The following is a 19,237-nucleotide window of genomic DNA, read 5'->3' on the forward strand; positions in this document are numbered from 1 at the left end:
TGTCTATAAACAGTGATCTCCAAATTACCAGAGTGTATGTAGCAGACAGGGCAACTACCCATCTGTTTGGAAAGAAGATAACCCACATATTCCAAATGAGATTTTTCAAGTTAAGATTTTTCTCTTTCTTAATTGATTTTAAATTTAAAATGCCAATATTACTATGTTTCTTGTAACTGTTTTGATTTTGATCAAAAACTGCAAAAGTACAATTTTACTTTCCTCAAGTTTATAATTTTATGGTTTTGTCCATTTTTTTCTGTCCTTTTAGTACTTATTTAGCTGGCAAGACAATGCCAATGTCTGTCTTTCTGTAAGGCAGGGAAGTGCTTTCTCCTCCTGGTAGCTGAGAGCTGACACATGAAAGTTACACAGGAGATGATGATGGACCAGGAGCTCAAGTCCCACTTTTGCAAATTCAAGACTAATGCCATTATCATTGAGCAAGCTTTACTTTCCTTACAACTGCTTTTAGTCCTTGTATTGCTCTAGCTTTTTGTAAACATTGAAAACAGGACTAATTAAGACCCCAAATTTATATTAATCTTTTCATTTCAAATTCAGGAATTTCCTTGGAGATTATACTGCGTGAGGTACAGAAAAGACAGTATCCTGGTTTAATTATTCCACATTGTCGACTAAAATTTGAGGAGCTGGATTCTGGTAGTAAAAGTATTCTGCTGTAAAGCAGAGGGTCGAGGGATCATGCTGGATATACAGTTCAGTATGGTCTGCTGCACTGTTGGGAGGCAGGGACTGAGAAGTACACTCAAACTTGTTTGTTTTTAAAGAATTCTGTCGATGGTGTTCCTGCCACTTCCCTGGGAAAACTGTCACTCCCACTGTTCGGCAACATTTCCAGAGATTTATGCAGCTTTCCTCTGCTTGGCTGCCTTTCATTAGCCCTACTTAAAACAGCAAGGTGGTTCATCCATGGCAAGTCCTTTCCTTCCAGAAGGTTTCACTCTTCATTCTATGACTGCCAGCAGAGCTGTATGAGGTCAGGAGTTTCCTCTCATGCTCCTGGGCCCCCTTTGAGCCACATGTATTCACTCAGTGCCACATTTTTCACCTGTGAGTTGCAAGGCCAGGCAGCTGCTCCAGCCAATCACTGCTGTTCAGCACCAAAAAGTAAGCTTTTATATAGGCTGCACACGTGTCATTTTTTGTTTTTTTTTTTTTTTTTTTTTAATAATGTACATTGTTCACCTTTTCTTAATTCATTCTGATTTGTTGACATCTGTCTGGTTCTGTCTGACTGCAGCTTTTCCACAGCTGTTTTATAAAAGAATTGTCAGCTTGGCTTAAGAACCTGAGGCTTCTTGGTAGAGAGTCTTACTCCACTATAGCTTTGAGACCTGCTGTGGAAGCTTATACCTGATTATTCTCTGCTTCCTGTCCTGGTCTTTGGAGTAATTTTTAGCTTCCTGATTAGGTCTTGCTATGCCATTGGACACTGAATCCAACAATGGCAGGAGTGAAGTTTGCAGAACCACTGTAAAACATATTAATCACTCCTGATTTTAAAATTCCAGTTCTCTTTCGCTGTTATTTCTGGAAGTGTTCCCCTTGACTACGTATAAACACAAGTGTTTGTATATAACTGTGTGAGAGTGAGGGGGTTGGTGTGATCACGTACTTAAAAAATCCTGGCTTTGTGTTTTTCTAGGTATTTGGTGCTAGAACATGTGTCAGGTGGGGAGCTCTTCGACTATCTCGTAAAAAAGGGAAGATTGACACCAAAAGAAGCCAGGAAGTTCTTCCGACAAATCATCTCTGCTTTAGACTTCTGCCATAGTCATTCAATATGGTGAGTACAGCCATTTCCAATGGGGGTTCCCTGCTACAATAAGGGGATCTTACCTTGGTACTTTTAATTTTAAGTAACTGATGTTGTAAAGCTCTAGAAGCATTGGGTAAAGTGCTGGTGTATTTTTTTAATTCTTGTCCATGTGTGAGACAGTGTACTAGTCACAGACAGACTTCCCATGGAAAAGATTGTCTGTAATTTTTCACTGAAGAAGAATTAATTCACAGGGAAGGCTTTAAACAGGAAAACCAAAGCCATTGAGGAAAAATAATTTAGTTTCCATAATTTTTGCTGCCCTTACTAATAACTAAGAACTACAGACACTGCATCAAAATGAATCCCTGAAGAAACCTGGGACAACTGCAAATATAGTGAAGTCATTTTATGGTTCCCTTCAGTTTTTGGAAACCTGCTGGCTTTTGGCAACCTCTACTGAGTCTCCTCTGGGCATTTGAGTCACTGTTGCCTTTAATTTCCTTTCCAGTAGGGAAGAATTTTCTTACTGACTCCATCATATTATTTAACCATGGAGTGAGGTTTAACCTGTGCTTTCAGATACTGTTTTATATTGGACCCATTTCTCTTTCATCTTCAGGAAGTTGAGATAATTTAAATTATACTGAAATCAAGTTGTTGCACTCAGTCTGAGCACAAGAGTTTCTGTACAGCTACTGACCCATAACTGCCTGCTCATTTCTCACAAATACAGCTCCTTGCATTTGGATTGGCTGGGAGAGAGCATTTACATTATGTCTGCATGGCTGCTTCTCCAAAGCCACAGCCAGCCACAGATCCCCCACTCCAGGAGGCCAAGGGCCACTCAGAGAGACTGCAGTAGCTGGATTTGCATAATCACTGTGTGTTACTTCTCAGTAGCCATAAAGGAATTTTCTGTACCCCCAGTTCTGTGCTGAAAACTCACAAACCAGATGGCCACAGTGAAAATGGATGTTTAAATATTTAATGTGGTCTTCTAGCCCCCTCCCCCTACATCTGAGTCATTTCAGCAGGAAACAGTGACTTGTAAGAGAGCATATATCTAATAAATGGAAAGGGAAAGAAGAGCCTTTCTTGAAGATATATTAAGAAGAGTATACTGCATAAAAAGAGTATAACAGCATACTCTTAGAAGAGGCAGTTCAAAGGTGGTGGATCTGGGTGAGAAGGTCCTGAGGACAATGCCTACCTGACACAGGAAGGGTTACAATAGTCAGAGAAATTCCCAGAGAAGCCAAGAGCAGGTTGCATGCCCTAACTAGAGGATCTAAGTTTTCTCTGTTGGCAGTGACCTCCGACCAGTTTTATTCTCTGAATTCCATAGTTTTTCCTCCCTGCTATTCAACTACACTGTGATCATGACCTCGTTAGAAACAGCATGATCCTTGGCAGATTGTAGGCCTGTTATTTTTTACATACACTGGACAGTGTAACCACTGGTGGCAATATTGCAAACTTACATGTTTCTATTCCCAACTTGGCTTAATACATAAGGGATCAAGTCCAACAGCACTCAAAAAACGTTTAAGTACAGCTGAAGAGAAATTATTTACACTTCCAAATGAATATTCCAGAGGAATCAGAATCTCCATTGGGATAGAAGTTCCTACTAAAGCATGCATATATGTACATACATGCTAGTCCTTTGGATTTGTTATGGATACCTCTGGATCTGGGAGACTTTATTAAACTAAGTGAGGATCATGGTGTGGCTGTCAGACAGACAGACTAGTACCTCTGTAGGTTTAACACTATGCGATATTTTCTAGGGAGATGCATATCTTTTTTGAGGAATCCATTTTCCTCTGTCAAACATACTGGATTGTGGGCAGTAGTCTCATTTGACAGTAAATCCCATCTCCTTGCTAACTCCCTCCTGACGAGCATCTAGTGCTGGCTAAGTTAGCAGTAAATCATAAGCTCTGCCTCCAGGTCAATGAGACTCGCGTGGTCTGTATTATATTCTGTGCTGTATTCTGGACAGTTTTCGGAAAATCAGAGCATGCATAAATATATATGTGAGTGTAAAACTTAATGTGTTTTCGTAAGCAATGAAGCCTGACCTTGTCCTGTCGTGGGGCAGTGAAATGACAAATCATCTCATCAGCCAGGTTATCCAGTTATGACCACACTGAAAAATGAAGGCTTCTGCTTTGGTTAATGACTAAATGTGGGTGCCTCCAGCCTACTGGCAAAATAGATTGATAGTCTGGTGTCCCCACACCCATATAATAGTCCCATCTTCTTCCTGTACATCCCAAAACACTGGGAAATACCTGTGGCTTACTTTAACAGCAGCATGTAACCACATTCAGCATTCACATTGATACACCAGTATTCCTGGACCAAAGATTCAGAAAGGATTCCTCAGTCTCCCTCCCATCAGTAAAAAGCTTCTGCTGCTGTGGAGAGATCACCTCTGTCTGAGAGGCATTTTCAAACAAGCAACTGAGAAAAGGAAGCAGAATAGGTGTGGAGCTTGTGTCTGTGTTTTATTTAAAAAATGTTATGTGCTTCCTGTTTTTACTTTATTTACTGGAAGCGGTGAGGGAATATTTGATGTACTTCACTCTGTGGTGCAGTCACTTAAAGAGTTTTGTGGTGCAGGTCGGCCATGGGGAAGTGCTTATGGGTAAGGCACTGTCGCGTCCTCTGAGGACTGTGTGTGGACACAGCACCGTGCCACGCCAGGGACCCCCGGGCACGAGTGGCACCACTCGTGATGGCCGGGGCATCGCGTGGGATCTGAGCTCCCTGGCTGCCTTCCCTGAGCTGGCAAGCACTTGGCTCAGTGATGCAGCATTCCCGATTCTCCTCCCAGCCCTTCCCTGCGCTCCCAGTGCCTGCCCAGCAGCCTGAGCTCCCCCCGACATCCGTGTGAGGCCATCCCAGCTCGGGAAGCTTCCTTTGGACACGAGCGATGCGCTTTGCCTCATCCGCCATCCACCTCGCACTGGGTGTCTGCTCTCCTACACTCTGGGCCTTTAGGGTGGCCCGAGCCAATTGCGAATGCGCTGCCCCCGCAGTGCGGGGCACTCTCAGCTGGTTGAGTGCCCGGCTGCGTTCTCTGCGGGAACCCGCGGGTGAGCGCCGGCGGGGCCGGGCGCTCGGCTCCCCGGGAAGCGCCGCTTCCCTGTGGCTGTGGGGAATGCTGCAGCGCCGGGCGGGGCGCGCTGCCGCCGCCTCATTGGCTGCCCGTGACATCACCGGCGCGAGCCGCCATTGGCGCCGCGCGGCCCCGGCCCCGCCGCGCGCGCGCGGCCCGGCCCGGCTCCGCGCCGCCGTCTGCGGCTCGGCAGCTGACAAATAAAAATGTGATTACAGAAAATGCCCCGTGGCAAGCCTTATTACGGCTTCAGAGATAACAGATAATGCCAATTACTGCGCAGGGCAGTGGTGACATTGAGAGGAAATCCCCTGCGGTAATGAGCAGGGAGGTGATTATTTCATTTTATTTTTATTTTGGTTGCGTTTCATTGTGCGTTTCTGTGGGGTTTTTGGTTGGTTTTCTTTTTTTCTTTTTTTTTTTTTTTTTTTTTGGATATTTTTTGTTTTGGTTTGGTTTGGTTTTTTGTTTATCCTGAGCGCGTACAGGAGGGGTTAAGGCAGGTTCTTTATGAATATTGATAAATGACAATTACGAGGGCGCGTCCTCGCTGCCTCGCCCGGGGCTGAGCGGGTTTGAGCGCAGCCGGGAAGGCTCCCGCTGTCTGCGTGTGCCTGCGCGGGCACCGCCGTGTGTGCCTTGGAGGGCTAAAGCGAGCAAGAACAGCTTTGTTGGGCTTTGCCTCCTTCCCTTCCCTCCGTGCCGGCAGGGAGAGGCTCCCCATCAAACAACGCTTCAGGATTTCACAGCGCTAGTGCCAAAATCCCTGGTGTATTCCTGCAGGCAGGAGCTGCCGAGCACTGCCAGTAAGGGAAGCAGGCTTTTAGGGAGAAATCTGGGGTGTCTGAGAAACAGAGAGCGGAAGAATGCCAGCTGCCATGTTCTGCCATGTAGTGCCACCCTCCTCATAGCTCCTGCTCTGCCCTGCTTCATCTGTAAGGAACGTGCTGGGATCTTCTGCAGGGAGGGTCTGTCAAATGCTGAAGGCTGCAGCAGATGGGCACTTAGAAATCATGGCTCAAGGCCTCCAGATGTGAAACTGGTCTAGAAATGGTGGCATTTAATAAGATTGGTTGCTGATCTGTTGTTTGGTTGGTTGGGTTTTTTTTTTCTGATACTTGAGTGTTCAAGTTTTCTTTCAGATCATCAGAAGTAAGAAAGGTGCATTTTCACCATGTTGAAAGCTCACCATTCATTACCTGAATCTTGGACTTTCAGTTCTGTGTGCTCAAGACTCACTGTAAAATGGTGAGAAAAATTTCAGATATCCCGTGTACAGGGAACCGGAGAAAAGCCATCAAATGCAGCAGCTGCAATGCCAAAGGCAAAGTTACCAGCTCAGCTAAAAACAGGGAACATGTATTTTTGTAAGTTTTCTTCTTTATGTAAGCCACTGGAAACGCAAAACCGGCATAGTTTTACTGTAAGCATAACCAGGTAACATTTTCTGGGAAGTGCAGCAGTGGTGATAAGACCCGACAGGCTGTTCTGGCTTTGAAATACATGAATATATGCTTTGAGGAGAGGTTGGCAGGGAGAAACAATATATTTTAGTTGATCAATGGAAATAATTGTTTAAAAGCAAGCAATGTTTTATGCATATAAACCTTTTCCTGGGCCTCCTGTTATATTTATAGATTTTGTCCTTTTTCCTAGCTATAATTATATTTACTTGCTTTGCAGAATTCTGTGAAAACTTACTAAATTTGAGCATAACAACCATGGCTACAAACCAAGAATATTCTGTAGGTAGATACAACTTACATGTTTGGATCTTATTTGCAGAAGCAAGAGAAAATACGATCAGAGGCTTTTTTTTTTTGCTCATGAAGTTTAAAATAATGCTTCTCATGCTATTAATTGTTACTGATAAGTTATTTGTATCACATCAGGCACTTTAAGAAGCATACTGCAGAACAATTATTCTGTGGCCTGGCCCTTCTGGGAGTTAGAGGACAGTAAGGAAAGCATTTGCAAAGTAGCCAACAATTTGATTAGTACAAATGACCTGCGACTACTCCAATTAAGAGGTTTCTTGGGTTAGAAATCTGTGACCTACAATGAGTTGTCATAGAAACTGATACGAACCTTTCAGCTCAAACATCACTTTAAAATAATGGCTTCGTTTGTCATCTCATGCCAGGTGACAGCTCCTTTGAATCCAAGATCTAGAGTCGGTCCCTACACCAGAATTCTTCTGGCAGCCCTGGGTGACAGGCAGAGCATGTTTCTTTGCAATTGCTGCAGTACAGGTACAGGGATATTCTCAGAGCAGGAGGATGGACTGGAAAAGCACTGGAGCAAATTAAAGGAGTTGTCTGAACAGCATCTCCAGCTGTGACTAGAAAGCAAGCATGGCCAGTGTGGAAGTGGGAAGCTGGAACATGTTAATGCATATCTGTGCCTTTCATTTTTCATGAACCATCTCCAAGAATCATGCCCATTTCCATGGAACAATTTTTTCAGAGCTGTGTCTGCATCCATCTTATGCTGCAAGGAAATTGTAAAGCCTTTGTTGTAACTTGTGAAAGAGGGATGTTGCAGAGAGTCTGACAGAGTGTGCTTCCCCTGCCAGGACTTGCTCCGTACCTCCCTTTCACTCACATGCTCTCCCTTCAAAAAGCCCTCTGGATGCTGGCTCCAGAGGCTAACTTCTTTGCTGTTGTCTTGGTTGAGGAGCTCTGGGAGTCCGTGGCCACAATGGATCAGGGTTACACTGACTTCTTCTGCAGTCCTACATTTCTCTTTCTCATTCCTTCTCAGCTTATGCGGGGCTCAATTGGAGAGTTCGCTATGTTTGTCAGAAAAGAAGCTGCTTTCTTCTCTTCTGGCTTTCTAGCCATGTGATAAAAGCCCAACAGCTTTAGAGCCTTTAGAACAAGGAATGGGTAACGAGTCCTCTGTTCACCTGCAGAGAGAGGAGTTGATGCAGTCATGTAAGACATGGAGAGCCAGAGAGATCAGCTGGAATGGAACCAGATTAAATGCATTTACTCTGCACTGTTCCATTAATGCCAAGTAATTACCACATACAGTGGGGGTTTGGTTTTGTTTTGTTTTGTTTCATTTTGGCACAAGAGAATTCTTTTCAAATGTGAGTGCATTAGACAGTCCTGTCTTCTGAGCTCTTAGGTAAATTATAACAAGCCTTCTCTATTCCCATGTGTTGCTCTCCCTTCCCCCCGGCATTTGAAAAACTGGCAATACAAAGATGGGAAATGCAAATGCAGAGAGGAAGTCGCTTTCCCAGCGGCAGCGATGCTGGTTCTGCTGCTCTGGTACAAATTCCTGGCCCGACTCCTATCCCCAGGATCCTGCCTCGGCAAATTCAAAGTGCCCCAAAGTTGGATATCAGATAAATGCTTCACCTAAAGGAAGATTTTCACTGAGACATATAATTCACTTGTGGGTGAATGTGTAAGTACTGCCTGATCCCACTGGCACCCTGATCTCTGAAAACAGTGCTGCCAAAATACAAAATTCATGCTCAGGCTGCCGTGAAATTCCTAGGCTAATCATCCATATTGGGCACTAGAGACTGTCTTGAAAAAGGGATGGAAAAGGGTCAGAGAGATGCAAAACTTCTGTATCAAAACTATTCTTGTATCTTGGGAGCCAGGCAGCCATAAATGTAACAATTCTCCTCTCTGCTCAGTGAAGTGATAATTTCTATAGTGAAGAGCTGATAAGTTTTCTTGGTTTTATTTTGATGAGATCTGGAGGAAAAGAAAAGAAACCTATTAAGGTCTGTTGCTACTCCAGTTTTACTTTCATGTCAGACAATACCTTTTCTATTTCGCACACTTTCATACATACTATCCCTGTCCCACAAATGCCCAGATCCCAGCTTAAGGCTTTATGAGTGCTCCCTGGGAGCTGGGTGAGCACCTCTGCCTAAAGACCTCCTTCAGACTGATCATTCATGGAAAAACATTGTGCAGCACCGTGAGGTGAAGCTTACTCCATGTTCAGAATGTGGACAGTGGTACCCCCTTTTTCCTCCCTTTCTTGCAGTAACCTCAAAAAAATCCATAATATACATGGCAGCTTATAGGAACCTCATTTCCCCACTTGATTCTCCCTAAAAACTCCGTCCTAAAGCTGTGTTGGAGATCCCAGCTAATGGGAAAACAGAATGACACAGGGAGAAAGAGAGAAGGGGAAAAGGAGAAGGGAGGGAGGAGACTCCATGATTGAATATTGTCCCAATTTTCAAAGGTGTTGTCCCTTCCCTTTCACTGCCTCTTAGTGATTGGGAGTGGGCTCATTCAAGATTCACACACATTGTGCTCCAGCTGGGGCCTGTGGCAGATCTGCCAAGGCTGGAAGCTTTCAGCCGAGGAAAGGGAACATTTTTGCATTTCCTTTAGCTGCACCATGTTCCTGAAATAAGATATTTTGTTGTGAGCGTACATCTAGGCTTGTGGACATCCTGTGCTTAGGTCGTGCTCCACCTGGGTTGTTCCTGCTCTGTAAATGAGCGTCATAATTTGAAGATAAGCAAAGGATTCAATTTTTAGGCACAAAAGTCACATGTCAATAGTATGTTATAGACTGTATGTAAGAATCATACCATATCATGCAGTGCACAAGCAGAGGAACAGGCACAGGCAGCAGCACCCTCAATTTCTGTACCATGTATGTGTTCAGCAGTCAGCCAGGAGCAGTTGCCAAGACTGAAAGATGACTATAGCTGCTGAAAAACCCTGCACAGCAGGACACACACTCAGCTTGAGCTGTGGGGAGATTTCTTGTTTCATAGCATCAAACAAGCAGCACTCATTCTACAGGAGCTGTTACCTGCCCCCAAGCACTCAGACAGGGGAGCTGCAGCACACCTCCACAGCTGGATAAGGTTTTCTCATTAATGAAAGCAGTTGTAAGATGAGAACTGTCCAGAATGTCTGCTGGAGGAAGGATGAAATCACACACTACTGTCTCATTAGCATCCAGCTTTCCTCACTTGCCTTAGAACCATGGGCTCTTCACTCCATTTCACTGCTGGAGCTGGAGTATGTTAAACTTTGGCAGGTGTTGATGATCTTGCCTTTGCCTGGGACTGCTGTCCTTGATAATGACATTCAGGGATTCTTTTCCTGGCCATTAACTGGTCATTCACTGCCTTTGGAACCTTTCCTTGTCACTCATCTCCTGCTTTTTTTGTCAACTAGTTATTACTATCTTGATGGTTATTACGGAGCTAATAAGTCTTCTGTGTCTGTTATCTCAAACCTTGAATTTGTATGAGAAATACAGATTGGATAAAGCACCTTTTGCATTTTCAGATTAAAATGTGCACAAATCTGAATCACAATTATTATTATTCACAAGCTTGTTTTCTCATTGTTAACAAGGCCATTGTAACATGAAGGGTTCATCATATTTATGCAAGATTGGAGACTAAATTTTAAAAAGCAGGAGAGAACAAATCATAGGTCTCAGTAGGGTGAATGACCAGTAACTGCTTTGAATGTGTGCTGTTTTGTTGGGAGTTTCCTTTGGAAATAATTGTTATAGTCCCCTGGTATCCTATTACTGTGTGCTCTGGTTTTACATAGAATTTACCTGCATTATTTACAAGTTGTCTCTAACTGATCATTCCTCTTCTCTTCAGATCAGAGGATCTAATTTCCAAGTCCTTGTCATGCTACTCATGTTGCTCTGAGAGGAAAGAGACTGTTCACCTTTTCATTTTTGTAGGGGTAGAATTACACTGACATGCCTGAGGAGTGTTAGAGGAACATTTTAAAAAGTGAAGAGGAAATGGCACAAAGATAAGCCTGCCTTCCATGATTGGTGTCACTTGACTATTCTGACATCTGGTTCTTTTGCTGAGTTCAGTTTATGGTCAGAGGAACTGCTTTTAGTTCTAAGTTTTTGTGAGTGGGTTTGCCTGACATTCAGTGTTGTTGTATGTCCACTTCCCACAAATTTGTGTTCTGCCTATCCACAGAAGCTGTCAGTCCCGCCTGTTTGGGTGCTGCTATTTAGACCTTTTATTATCAGAGTATTTTTGCCTACTCATAAGCAAAACCAAGAAAAGAGTTTTTTCTTTGGTCTGTCTGAAGTGCTTCTCTCATCTCTGTGACTTTCCAAGAGCTTAAAATAAAAAAGAAAAAAAAAGGCACATTCATCATTTTTGATGAATTTTCTGCCATTTTCTGCAAGATTTTTTGTCTTTGTATATAAAATCAAGTGAATGTTATAGTAGTACAGAATCTCCCGAGTACTTAGATGTAGACATGGGTGCACAGTGGTTTTGGCTGTGAGCAGTGGAAATTCATATACTTGTCAATATATGATGTGGAGCAGGAGTTGCCATCATGAAGGTCATGGCTGCCTGGCTCTTGCCATGTTGATAGATAATAAAAGAATCAAACTTTGATGGAAAGGAGGGAATCCTCTCTCTCTTTCCCACTGCTGACACCCTCAGTTAAAACACTGCTGGGTTGAAGGGATTTCTCCATCAGAGCTAATTACCCAAAATTATTTCAAAGTCTTATGCCTGCATAAACAACTCCTAATTGGAGCTTTTTGCTGTGACATTACATCAAGAAGGTTTTTACTCTTTATATCACTCATTTTGTTTCCTGTTGTTGATAGAATATACTGATGGTGTTGCTTCCTACCTTAAGGAGCTCTCATATGATAGAGTATCCCAGCCCTAAATCCAGGCTGAAATTCTCCTCCTTCTATTTCCTTCAGTTTCTCCCTCGTGTTGGTTTCACTGGAAGTCGGAGATGTTTCTTTCCTGTCAGGACACTGCAGGCCTTGCATTCATCAGGAGAGGGCATCTGGGATATGGTCTAGAATACTGCAAGGATTGGATCTTGGATATGTGTGTTCTCCTGCCTGGAACAGGAAAACAAAATAAATTAATTAAAGTAAAACAGGTTGGGTGCTATTCTAAATAAAAAACAAGTCATGGAGTGGGAAAGCTGTTATGGATAATTTAATTTACATTTTGACCCTTTCTTTACAGCCACAGGGACTTAAAACCAGAAAACCTACTGCTGGATGAAAAGAACAACATCCGGATAGCAGACTTCGGGATGGCATCGTTGCAGGTTGGGGACAGCTTGTTAGAAACCAGTTGTGGGTAAGTGTCTCAAAGCATATTACAAAAATGAGGGACAGATTCCAGACATAGAAGTTGTCTATAAGAAAGGGTTTCTGTAAAGACCTGCTGTCCTACACACTGCACTGGTGTTTTCCAGCAAGACAATAAATTTATATGATGCACATTGTATAGAAGGAAGCTGAAAGAAGGGGAATTTAGTGCCTTACAGTGAAAAGCAGTCCACTGCAGGTGTCACCTACAGATATAAAAATCAAGGCTTTCAGGTTTGGATTCATCTGTGTATGCTGGTGTGTTTGCATTTACTGGCCATATGATTTTTGGGAACTGAAAGCAGTGGCTGACTGTTTTAAGAAGAAGCTTTGAAAAAATATTAAAGGGTAGAAAAATGTTTTAAATGGAATTTGCATGTCCTGTGTAGGCTGTCTGCTTGCATGCAGCTGTTCGTATTCATGCTCCACACTGCTTCTGTCAGCTCCCATGCAGGAGTGACAGGAGGAAGCAGGATCCTTTGCAATGACTGGCAGGGCATGAAGGCAGGTACAAAGAAGCCTGCCTGGAGGAATATTGCAGGGGCAGTCTAAAGACTTTCCATGCAAATTCAGTTGCCTTCAGGCACCAGTAGACCATGCTCCCCAGTTCCCAGTGCCAAGGTGACTGTGCAGGGGCTGTGGCACTGAGCTGTAGCAAGGGCAGCAGCTGCATTGAGCTGCTGCAGCCTGGCACCAGTACGGCAGCTTTTAGCTGTGCTAATTTGTTTTAACAGCAAGCACAGAAACCAGATTGTACCAGCATATTTCTACTTCCTCTCATGCAGACTGACTTTTCTTAGCCATTGGTAGTGTGATTCTGATTACTTCAGCCCAGGTCCATCCTCAACTGGTTACAGTTCATGGTTTTTTTGGTTTTTTTCTTCTCTGGACCAAGGCAGTTCAGGGTAGACATGGAGGCATTGTGGTTCCCTCTAAAGACCAGCCTCTCAGTCCTAGCCTTTGCTTTCCAAGTCATAAATAATGGATATCAAAAGTATTTGAAGTTCATGATATGATAGAATGCTGGTGGGTGAGTAAATTGAGACCCACCAGTTCTCTCCTGTCTGTGTCAAGTCAAGATCTGAGGTCTTAGCAGAACAGATGAAAAGCAAGGAGCTGTGATGCCAAGGTCAACAACAAGACCTTGTATTTGGGTAGAGAGACAGTGTCATCAATGCAGGCTGAGGGATTAAAGGATTCAGAGCAGTGCTGCTGAGAAGGGCTTGGGGGTATTGGTGGATGAAAGGCTCGATGTGACCCAGAAATGTGCACTTACAGCCCAGAAAGCCAAACGTGTCCTGGGCTTCATCCAAAGCAGTGTGGCCAGCAAGAGGAGGGAGGGGATGCTGCCCCTCTACTCTGCTGTACTCTGCTCTGCTCTAGTGAGATCTACACTGCATCCAGTTTTGGAGGATCCATAGCATAAGAAGGATATGAACCTGTTAGACCGGGTCCAGAGGAGGCCATGAAGGTGGTTGGAATGCTGTAACGTCTTCCCCCTGAGGACAGACTGATAGAGTTGGGCTTATTCAGTCTGGAGAGAAAAGGCTCCATGAGACCTTATTGCAAATTTTCAGTACTGAAAGGGGAACTTATAAAAAAGATGAGGACAGACTTTATAGCAGGACCTGTTGTGACAGGACATGGGATAATTGTTTTAAGCTAAAAAAAGAGTCAATGTGGATTAGATACAAGAAAGAAGTTTTTTACATTGAGTGTGGTAAAGCACTGAACAGGTTTCCCGGAGAGATGGTAGATTCCCCATCCCTGGAAACATTCAAGGTCTGGTTGGATGAGGCTCTGAGAAACTTGATCTGGTTGAATATATCCCTGCTCATTGCAGGGGTATTGGATTAGTTAAGTTTTAAAGTTCACTTCCAATCCAAACTATTCTGTGATTCTGCACATCTCCTTTCTTGCACCTTCTTTCAAACTTCCCCTCTAGATCAGGAAATGCAGTCCTCCCTGCACTTGCCACAAAGCCTCTACACTCTGTAGAGAAAATTGTTCCCCTTCCTTCCATGAGAAAAAAAAAAGAGGAAGTATAAAAACCAACCCAGCATCAATTGCCTTGTAGGATTTTTCATACTCCTTGGGAACCTCTCAGTAGGGTTCCTGTTCTTGTTAGCACTGGGCTCTATTATCCGGATCTGGAGTCTCAAAGGGAGACTTCCTTCCCAAAAGCTGTGCTGGAATTCAAACCTTCATGCTTGAAGCAGATCCAGCCCCCACATTGTGGCCTTAAAATGCACTAATAAAGAAATCAATGGAACGGAAGAGATGTGCCTGTAATAAACAGAACACAGCAGCAACGCTATGATCTCCTGCCTTGCAGATGCATTTTAAGTGTGTTGCCAATCACTAGACCTCCATGTGAGCTATTACACCACTTCATTAATTCTCCTGGCATGCAGCCCAGCATGGCTGATACTGGTGTCGTGTGATCTCTTTGGTTTGGGGGGTGAAGGAAGGAAGGAATCTATAACAATATGCCGCACTGCTCACAGAGAAAGGTAATCCAGTTATGACTCCTTTTCCCTTGGAGCACATGCAGTAACCAACCTCAGAGCTTTTCAAGGCAACAGTTTTACCTACCCATATAGTTGGTACTTTCAGCCAGCATGCAAAGGAACAAAACAGAGTGAATCATGGCTGAGATACTGAGCTTTAATGAGATGCTCCTCCATGCACCCGTAAGTTAATTTCAAGAATGGCTTTATCCATACTGTGAACACTGATAATGAGATGAAGCTGTAACATTTCCATTGATAGTCATGCAGGGAGTCTCCAGGTATTTCTGTCAGTCAGAGTGGGAGGCTCAGATGGGGTTGAGCTGTGTGATACAGCTAACTTTGTCAGTTCAGCGAAGCGGGGAGACTGCAGTCAAAAATTCTTTGCTATCACAAGTCAACTGCTAAGTTTAGTCCAAAGTTTGGGTAGTCTTCAGGTCACCACAGAGTCTTAACTGGCATGATGAAGAGTAGCCTCATGTAGCCTGAAGTATGATGTAATTACATATATCAGGCTCACTGTTTTCTGGGGAAAACTCCTTGTATCCATGGTTTTCTGTAGCACTTGTAGCACTGACAGACTACCTGGAGGACACAATAAAAGTTCTGTCCAGATGTGTTTGTGTGGGAGGAGGCAAGGATGGACTTGCTGTTTCACTGACATAATTTGTCATTGACAATTGTCAAGGAATGTTCGGCCTTGATTGTTATGAATCCCCATTATAGAAATGTGTATTGTGTGAATCCTGCATATGCACAGTGCAGAGGAATATGCTGTAGGTTTTTTTAGTGTTTTTAGACCATTAAGGGGAAGAGGAGCTGTGTGTAGGCTCTGCAGGACTAATTCTGCTTATGGCAGAAATTGTGCAGCAAGGCAGCATTAGGGAGAGATGGCCCTTGAAATTCTAGAATTTCACAGTGATTCTCTTCATTCCTTCAGAAGCAGAGAGGGTCTGTCAGCTAACAGCAGACAAGAACGGAAGAGAAAGATGTGATAGGCTTCTGCTTCTATTATTTTAGATCTCTTCAGCTCTTCTTCTTCTTTACCCATCCAGGCAGTGGCATGCAGAGACACTCCCCATCTCTTTCTCAGTGATTCTTCCTGGTGTGCTGCCTTGCAGTGTTTCAGAATAGGAGAGGTTGTCCAATCCATCCTGGGTTGTCACTAGGCAAGAAGAGTGAGTGCCTTTTGGTTAAACCTCAGGTCTGAAACCCAGGTTATCTGAGCTTGATTTCTGTCTCTGCTGAAGGCATTCACGGTGGTCTGGGACAAGATGCATTGCCCTTCTCTGCATCAGTTCTCCATCTTAGCAAGTCATGTGTATCAACAGACCTGTGGTGGGCAGATACACCTCAGTGTCCAAGCACCCTTTCTTGCTTTTAATTACATGACATGATGCTGCACATATTCTTTCCCCCTTATAATAAACATGTACATATATCTAAAACTTATGCAGTCATTCTTAGGGTTGCAAACTTAAGCTCTTCAACTTGGAATTGCCAGAATTAGTACTTTTTACCCCATCTCATCAAGAGCTTCCATTTCCAGCACTCCATTCCTATCTCCTTCCTGATTTGTACCACAGTTTAGCTGACTTGTCCCATTCATTTCTGCTCCATATTTGTCCCCAAATCCCAGATTGTTTTCTCTTTTTTACCAGGTTCCATCTCTAATTTCTGTTATCTGGTTGTGTGAGTCAGTTGCTGCCAGTCCTAGATCTACTTCATTTGTTTTGCACTCTGTTTTTAAGTTTGGCACCATGTGGTAACTCCACCCACAGCAGTTTAGAGTTTCAGATAAAAAAGATTACTCTGTGAAGTGTTGCCACTGCAGGTCAGATTTTGATCCTAATACTCTAGAGAATTTCTGCTAGTAAATGCAAATTTCAGTTTTCTAGTGAAATGCAGTATTTCTACATTATAATGTCTAGAGAATGCGAATAAATGCTCAGGTTTTCCCTTTGCAGTGGAAGATACTAGAAATTTTTCTCTTTTTTATATGAAAGAGAATTTACTTAAAATTAGGCTTAGATAGTGGAGATGCTTCAACCCATATACAGTATGCATGCATATAAATACATGAAACCAGTCTGAGACAGACAAAAAGCAAGGAAAATTGTTGTTAAATGGATAGTAAGTTACAAGGAACTTAAATTGAGGATTATAAAGGGAAATACCAGACAATGTTATTAATGACCATTGGTACCAGCATCACCTATAATACATCACAAGGTATGTTTAAAGAGCTTGGATTCTGCAAAATCAATCCCTGAGAATTTAAGATGTACTTTTCTTCAGCTTGGCAGTGTAGCATTTACTCAGCCTATGCACATTAGGATATGCCCATTAAGTATGAGCTTGTACAGGTTTTTTTTCAACAAATCTTGCCTCATTTGATGATTGGATGGTGTGTTTTTGTGAGTAAACAGCTATTTAATGTTTGGGTTTCTTCATCATTTATTTTATGGATCCATTTGTAACTTCTGCTCACTGCATTCAAGCCTTGCTATGAATTCTAGGTAGGATTTCATCACTGTGTCTTACGTTTCCAAATATTAATTATACTGTTTTCATATTCTGTTTGCCACATTGATCTAGTTATCTCCATTTTTATGAGGACACAAGATTCTACAAAATAAAACTCCAAATTGTCAACCAGTTTTGAGTGTACAGTTGGATACTCTTGGGGCCCAATACCTCAGGATACTTGGTGCTTGATAACAGTGCTTTACTGGGAGAGCACAGTGCCTACCAACTGCAATTGCTGCTCCACATGCTTATAAATCCTGGAAAAGAAACTTGGATGTGTAGCACTGTGATGCTGAAAACTGGGGAACATGCAACTCATAATTACCTGTGAACATCTCAGTTTAAGGCACTGAGATGTTCATTTTCTTTCACAGAAGGATTCTCTGGCAGGGACAGAGTTTGATTCTACCATGTGTCAATCAGCTGTATGCTTGTAAGCTTATCGTTATTGACACTGAAGTTTCTTCACATTGCTACTTCCCAACTTCAGTCACAAGTAGAAAAGAGGCATTCAGCACAGTAACACATTCACCTGACTTACATGCAAAACACAGTGCAGCATTTTCAACCTTTTGTTTTGCCAGTTCTTAACTTTTGGGTACCTAATTTGGCAATCTTTATGCCTTTTTAATACAAGGGTCTGGTTATTTTTTAAAATTAAAACCTCTTAAAGGTCCAATGATTTCAAAATTTAAATTGATAATTAATGAATTGATTTGCAGATTATCCAAAAATGTAATTGCACCTGAGGAATAAACAGCTGTAAGATGGCTGAGGGCTAGATGCTGAGTTTTCTCATCCAAAGGTAAATGACTGAGTTGAAGCTTTAATGGCAATATAGCACTCAGCCTTAACTACACCTACTACCCTAATTGCAGCCTTACCTGCAGCTCCTGCCTTCACTGCAGCCTTAACTACCCACTGCTGCTGGAACCTTTCCGTAGTGTCTCCCTGCCTTTCTTTTCTCTGTGATCTGTGGCTGTCACTTTCTCCATTCAGAATGCTGGTGTCCTTCTCCTGAATTCCCTTTATCTATTTTGCTACCCCTCTGATCTTCCCCTTCATCTCAACCCTTTGCTACCCAGCATGGGGGGAAAGCAGAGGCAGCCTTTTGCTCTAGTGGGTAACTCCTGCCTCTGAAAGACAGCTTGGAGGCAGTGATTAAGAGAAAGGAAAGAAGGACTCTAGAATTGAGCAACAGCAAAAAGAGCCAGATGTGTGAGGATTTCTCTGCAGCTGTACAGCATCCTGTATCAAGGTAACTTTATGCCTTGAAGAATAAATATAATCATAAAATAAAATAATAATAAAAACAGAGGAAAGGAGACTTCTTGTTCCTCCCTCTCTGCAGAAACTCTGCATCTGTCTGTGAGGCCTAAAGGATGGCCCCTCAAACCAGCTTTTCTTCTTCCCCAAATAATACTATCTTAAGGCATGGGACCAAAGGACTGAGGCATGGGCACTTATCTTTATTGGGGCTTGGGAACCCATCAGGCAGTATAACACATGGTTTGTCTTATTGGGAGTAGGATCACAACAGCTTTTCCTGTCCTTCTTGATCAACCAACCACTTCTCTAACAAAGCAGTTACCTTGCGTTCCCAGATAAACCATATGTGCCCAATGGATTTGTGTGTATGCAGTGCAGGTCTCTCTGACCCACGTAAAAAAAGCTAACTCACAGACACATCACATCTGCACTGAAGATATGGCCCTGGTTGCCTCAGATCTACTGCAGCTGCACAATATCTTGATATGCACAGATGAAGAACTACCTTTCTAGTTTCTCAGATGAAATTCAGAAAAGATACGTCAAGGATAGATACATTTCTTTCTGCATGCCTGACTTAACTAGTCCTGGATTTCACCATTGCGCTCTTATCTTATTTCCTCTGGTTGAAATCCCACATAAATGCCATAAGGTCCCCTAAGATCCTTAAGATTATTATGTCCTAGAGTCACAGCTGTGAATGACCATTCAGAGAGCCCTTCCTGCCCTGGGCAGTCTAGCCTTGGAAAATCCCCATCACCCTGGAAATAAGCACTGCCAACATCGCTGCTTTTTTGCAGTGGTACCCGCAGGCAGCAGCTCTTTCTTGATCTTGCTGAACGATATATTTATTTGTTATCAAGGGCAGACTGGGGCTTTTGCTACACAGAGATGTAGCAGAATGAT

The 19,237-nt window shown here is 43.0% G+C and overlaps 1 protein-coding gene across 12 annotated transcripts in view; it reads left to right on the plus strand.

Moving 5' to 3' along the window:
• BRSK2 (BR serine/threonine kinase 2) overlaps nt 1–19,237 on the plus strand; it is a 298,090-nt gene that overhangs the window by 206,679 nt on the left and 72,174 nt on the right. For all 12 annotated transcript variants that reach the window (XM_077784246.1, XM_077784247.1, XM_077784248.1 and 9 more), the window contains exons 4-5: nt 1,670–1,810; nt 11,896–12,012. In XM_077784246.1, the coding sequence (XP_077640372.1) occupies nt 1,670–1,810; nt 11,896–12,012 (258 nt within the window). The remainder of the gene's footprint in view (nt 1–1,669; nt 1,811–11,895; nt 12,013–19,237) is intronic.

This window comes from Lonchura striata, chromosome 6 (assembly GCF_046129695.1).
Source record: "Lonchura striata isolate bLonStr1 chromosome 6, bLonStr1.mat, whole genome shotgun sequence".
Classification (NCBI taxonomy): domain Eukaryota; kingdom Metazoa; phylum Chordata; class Aves; order Passeriformes; family Estrildidae; genus Lonchura; species Lonchura striata.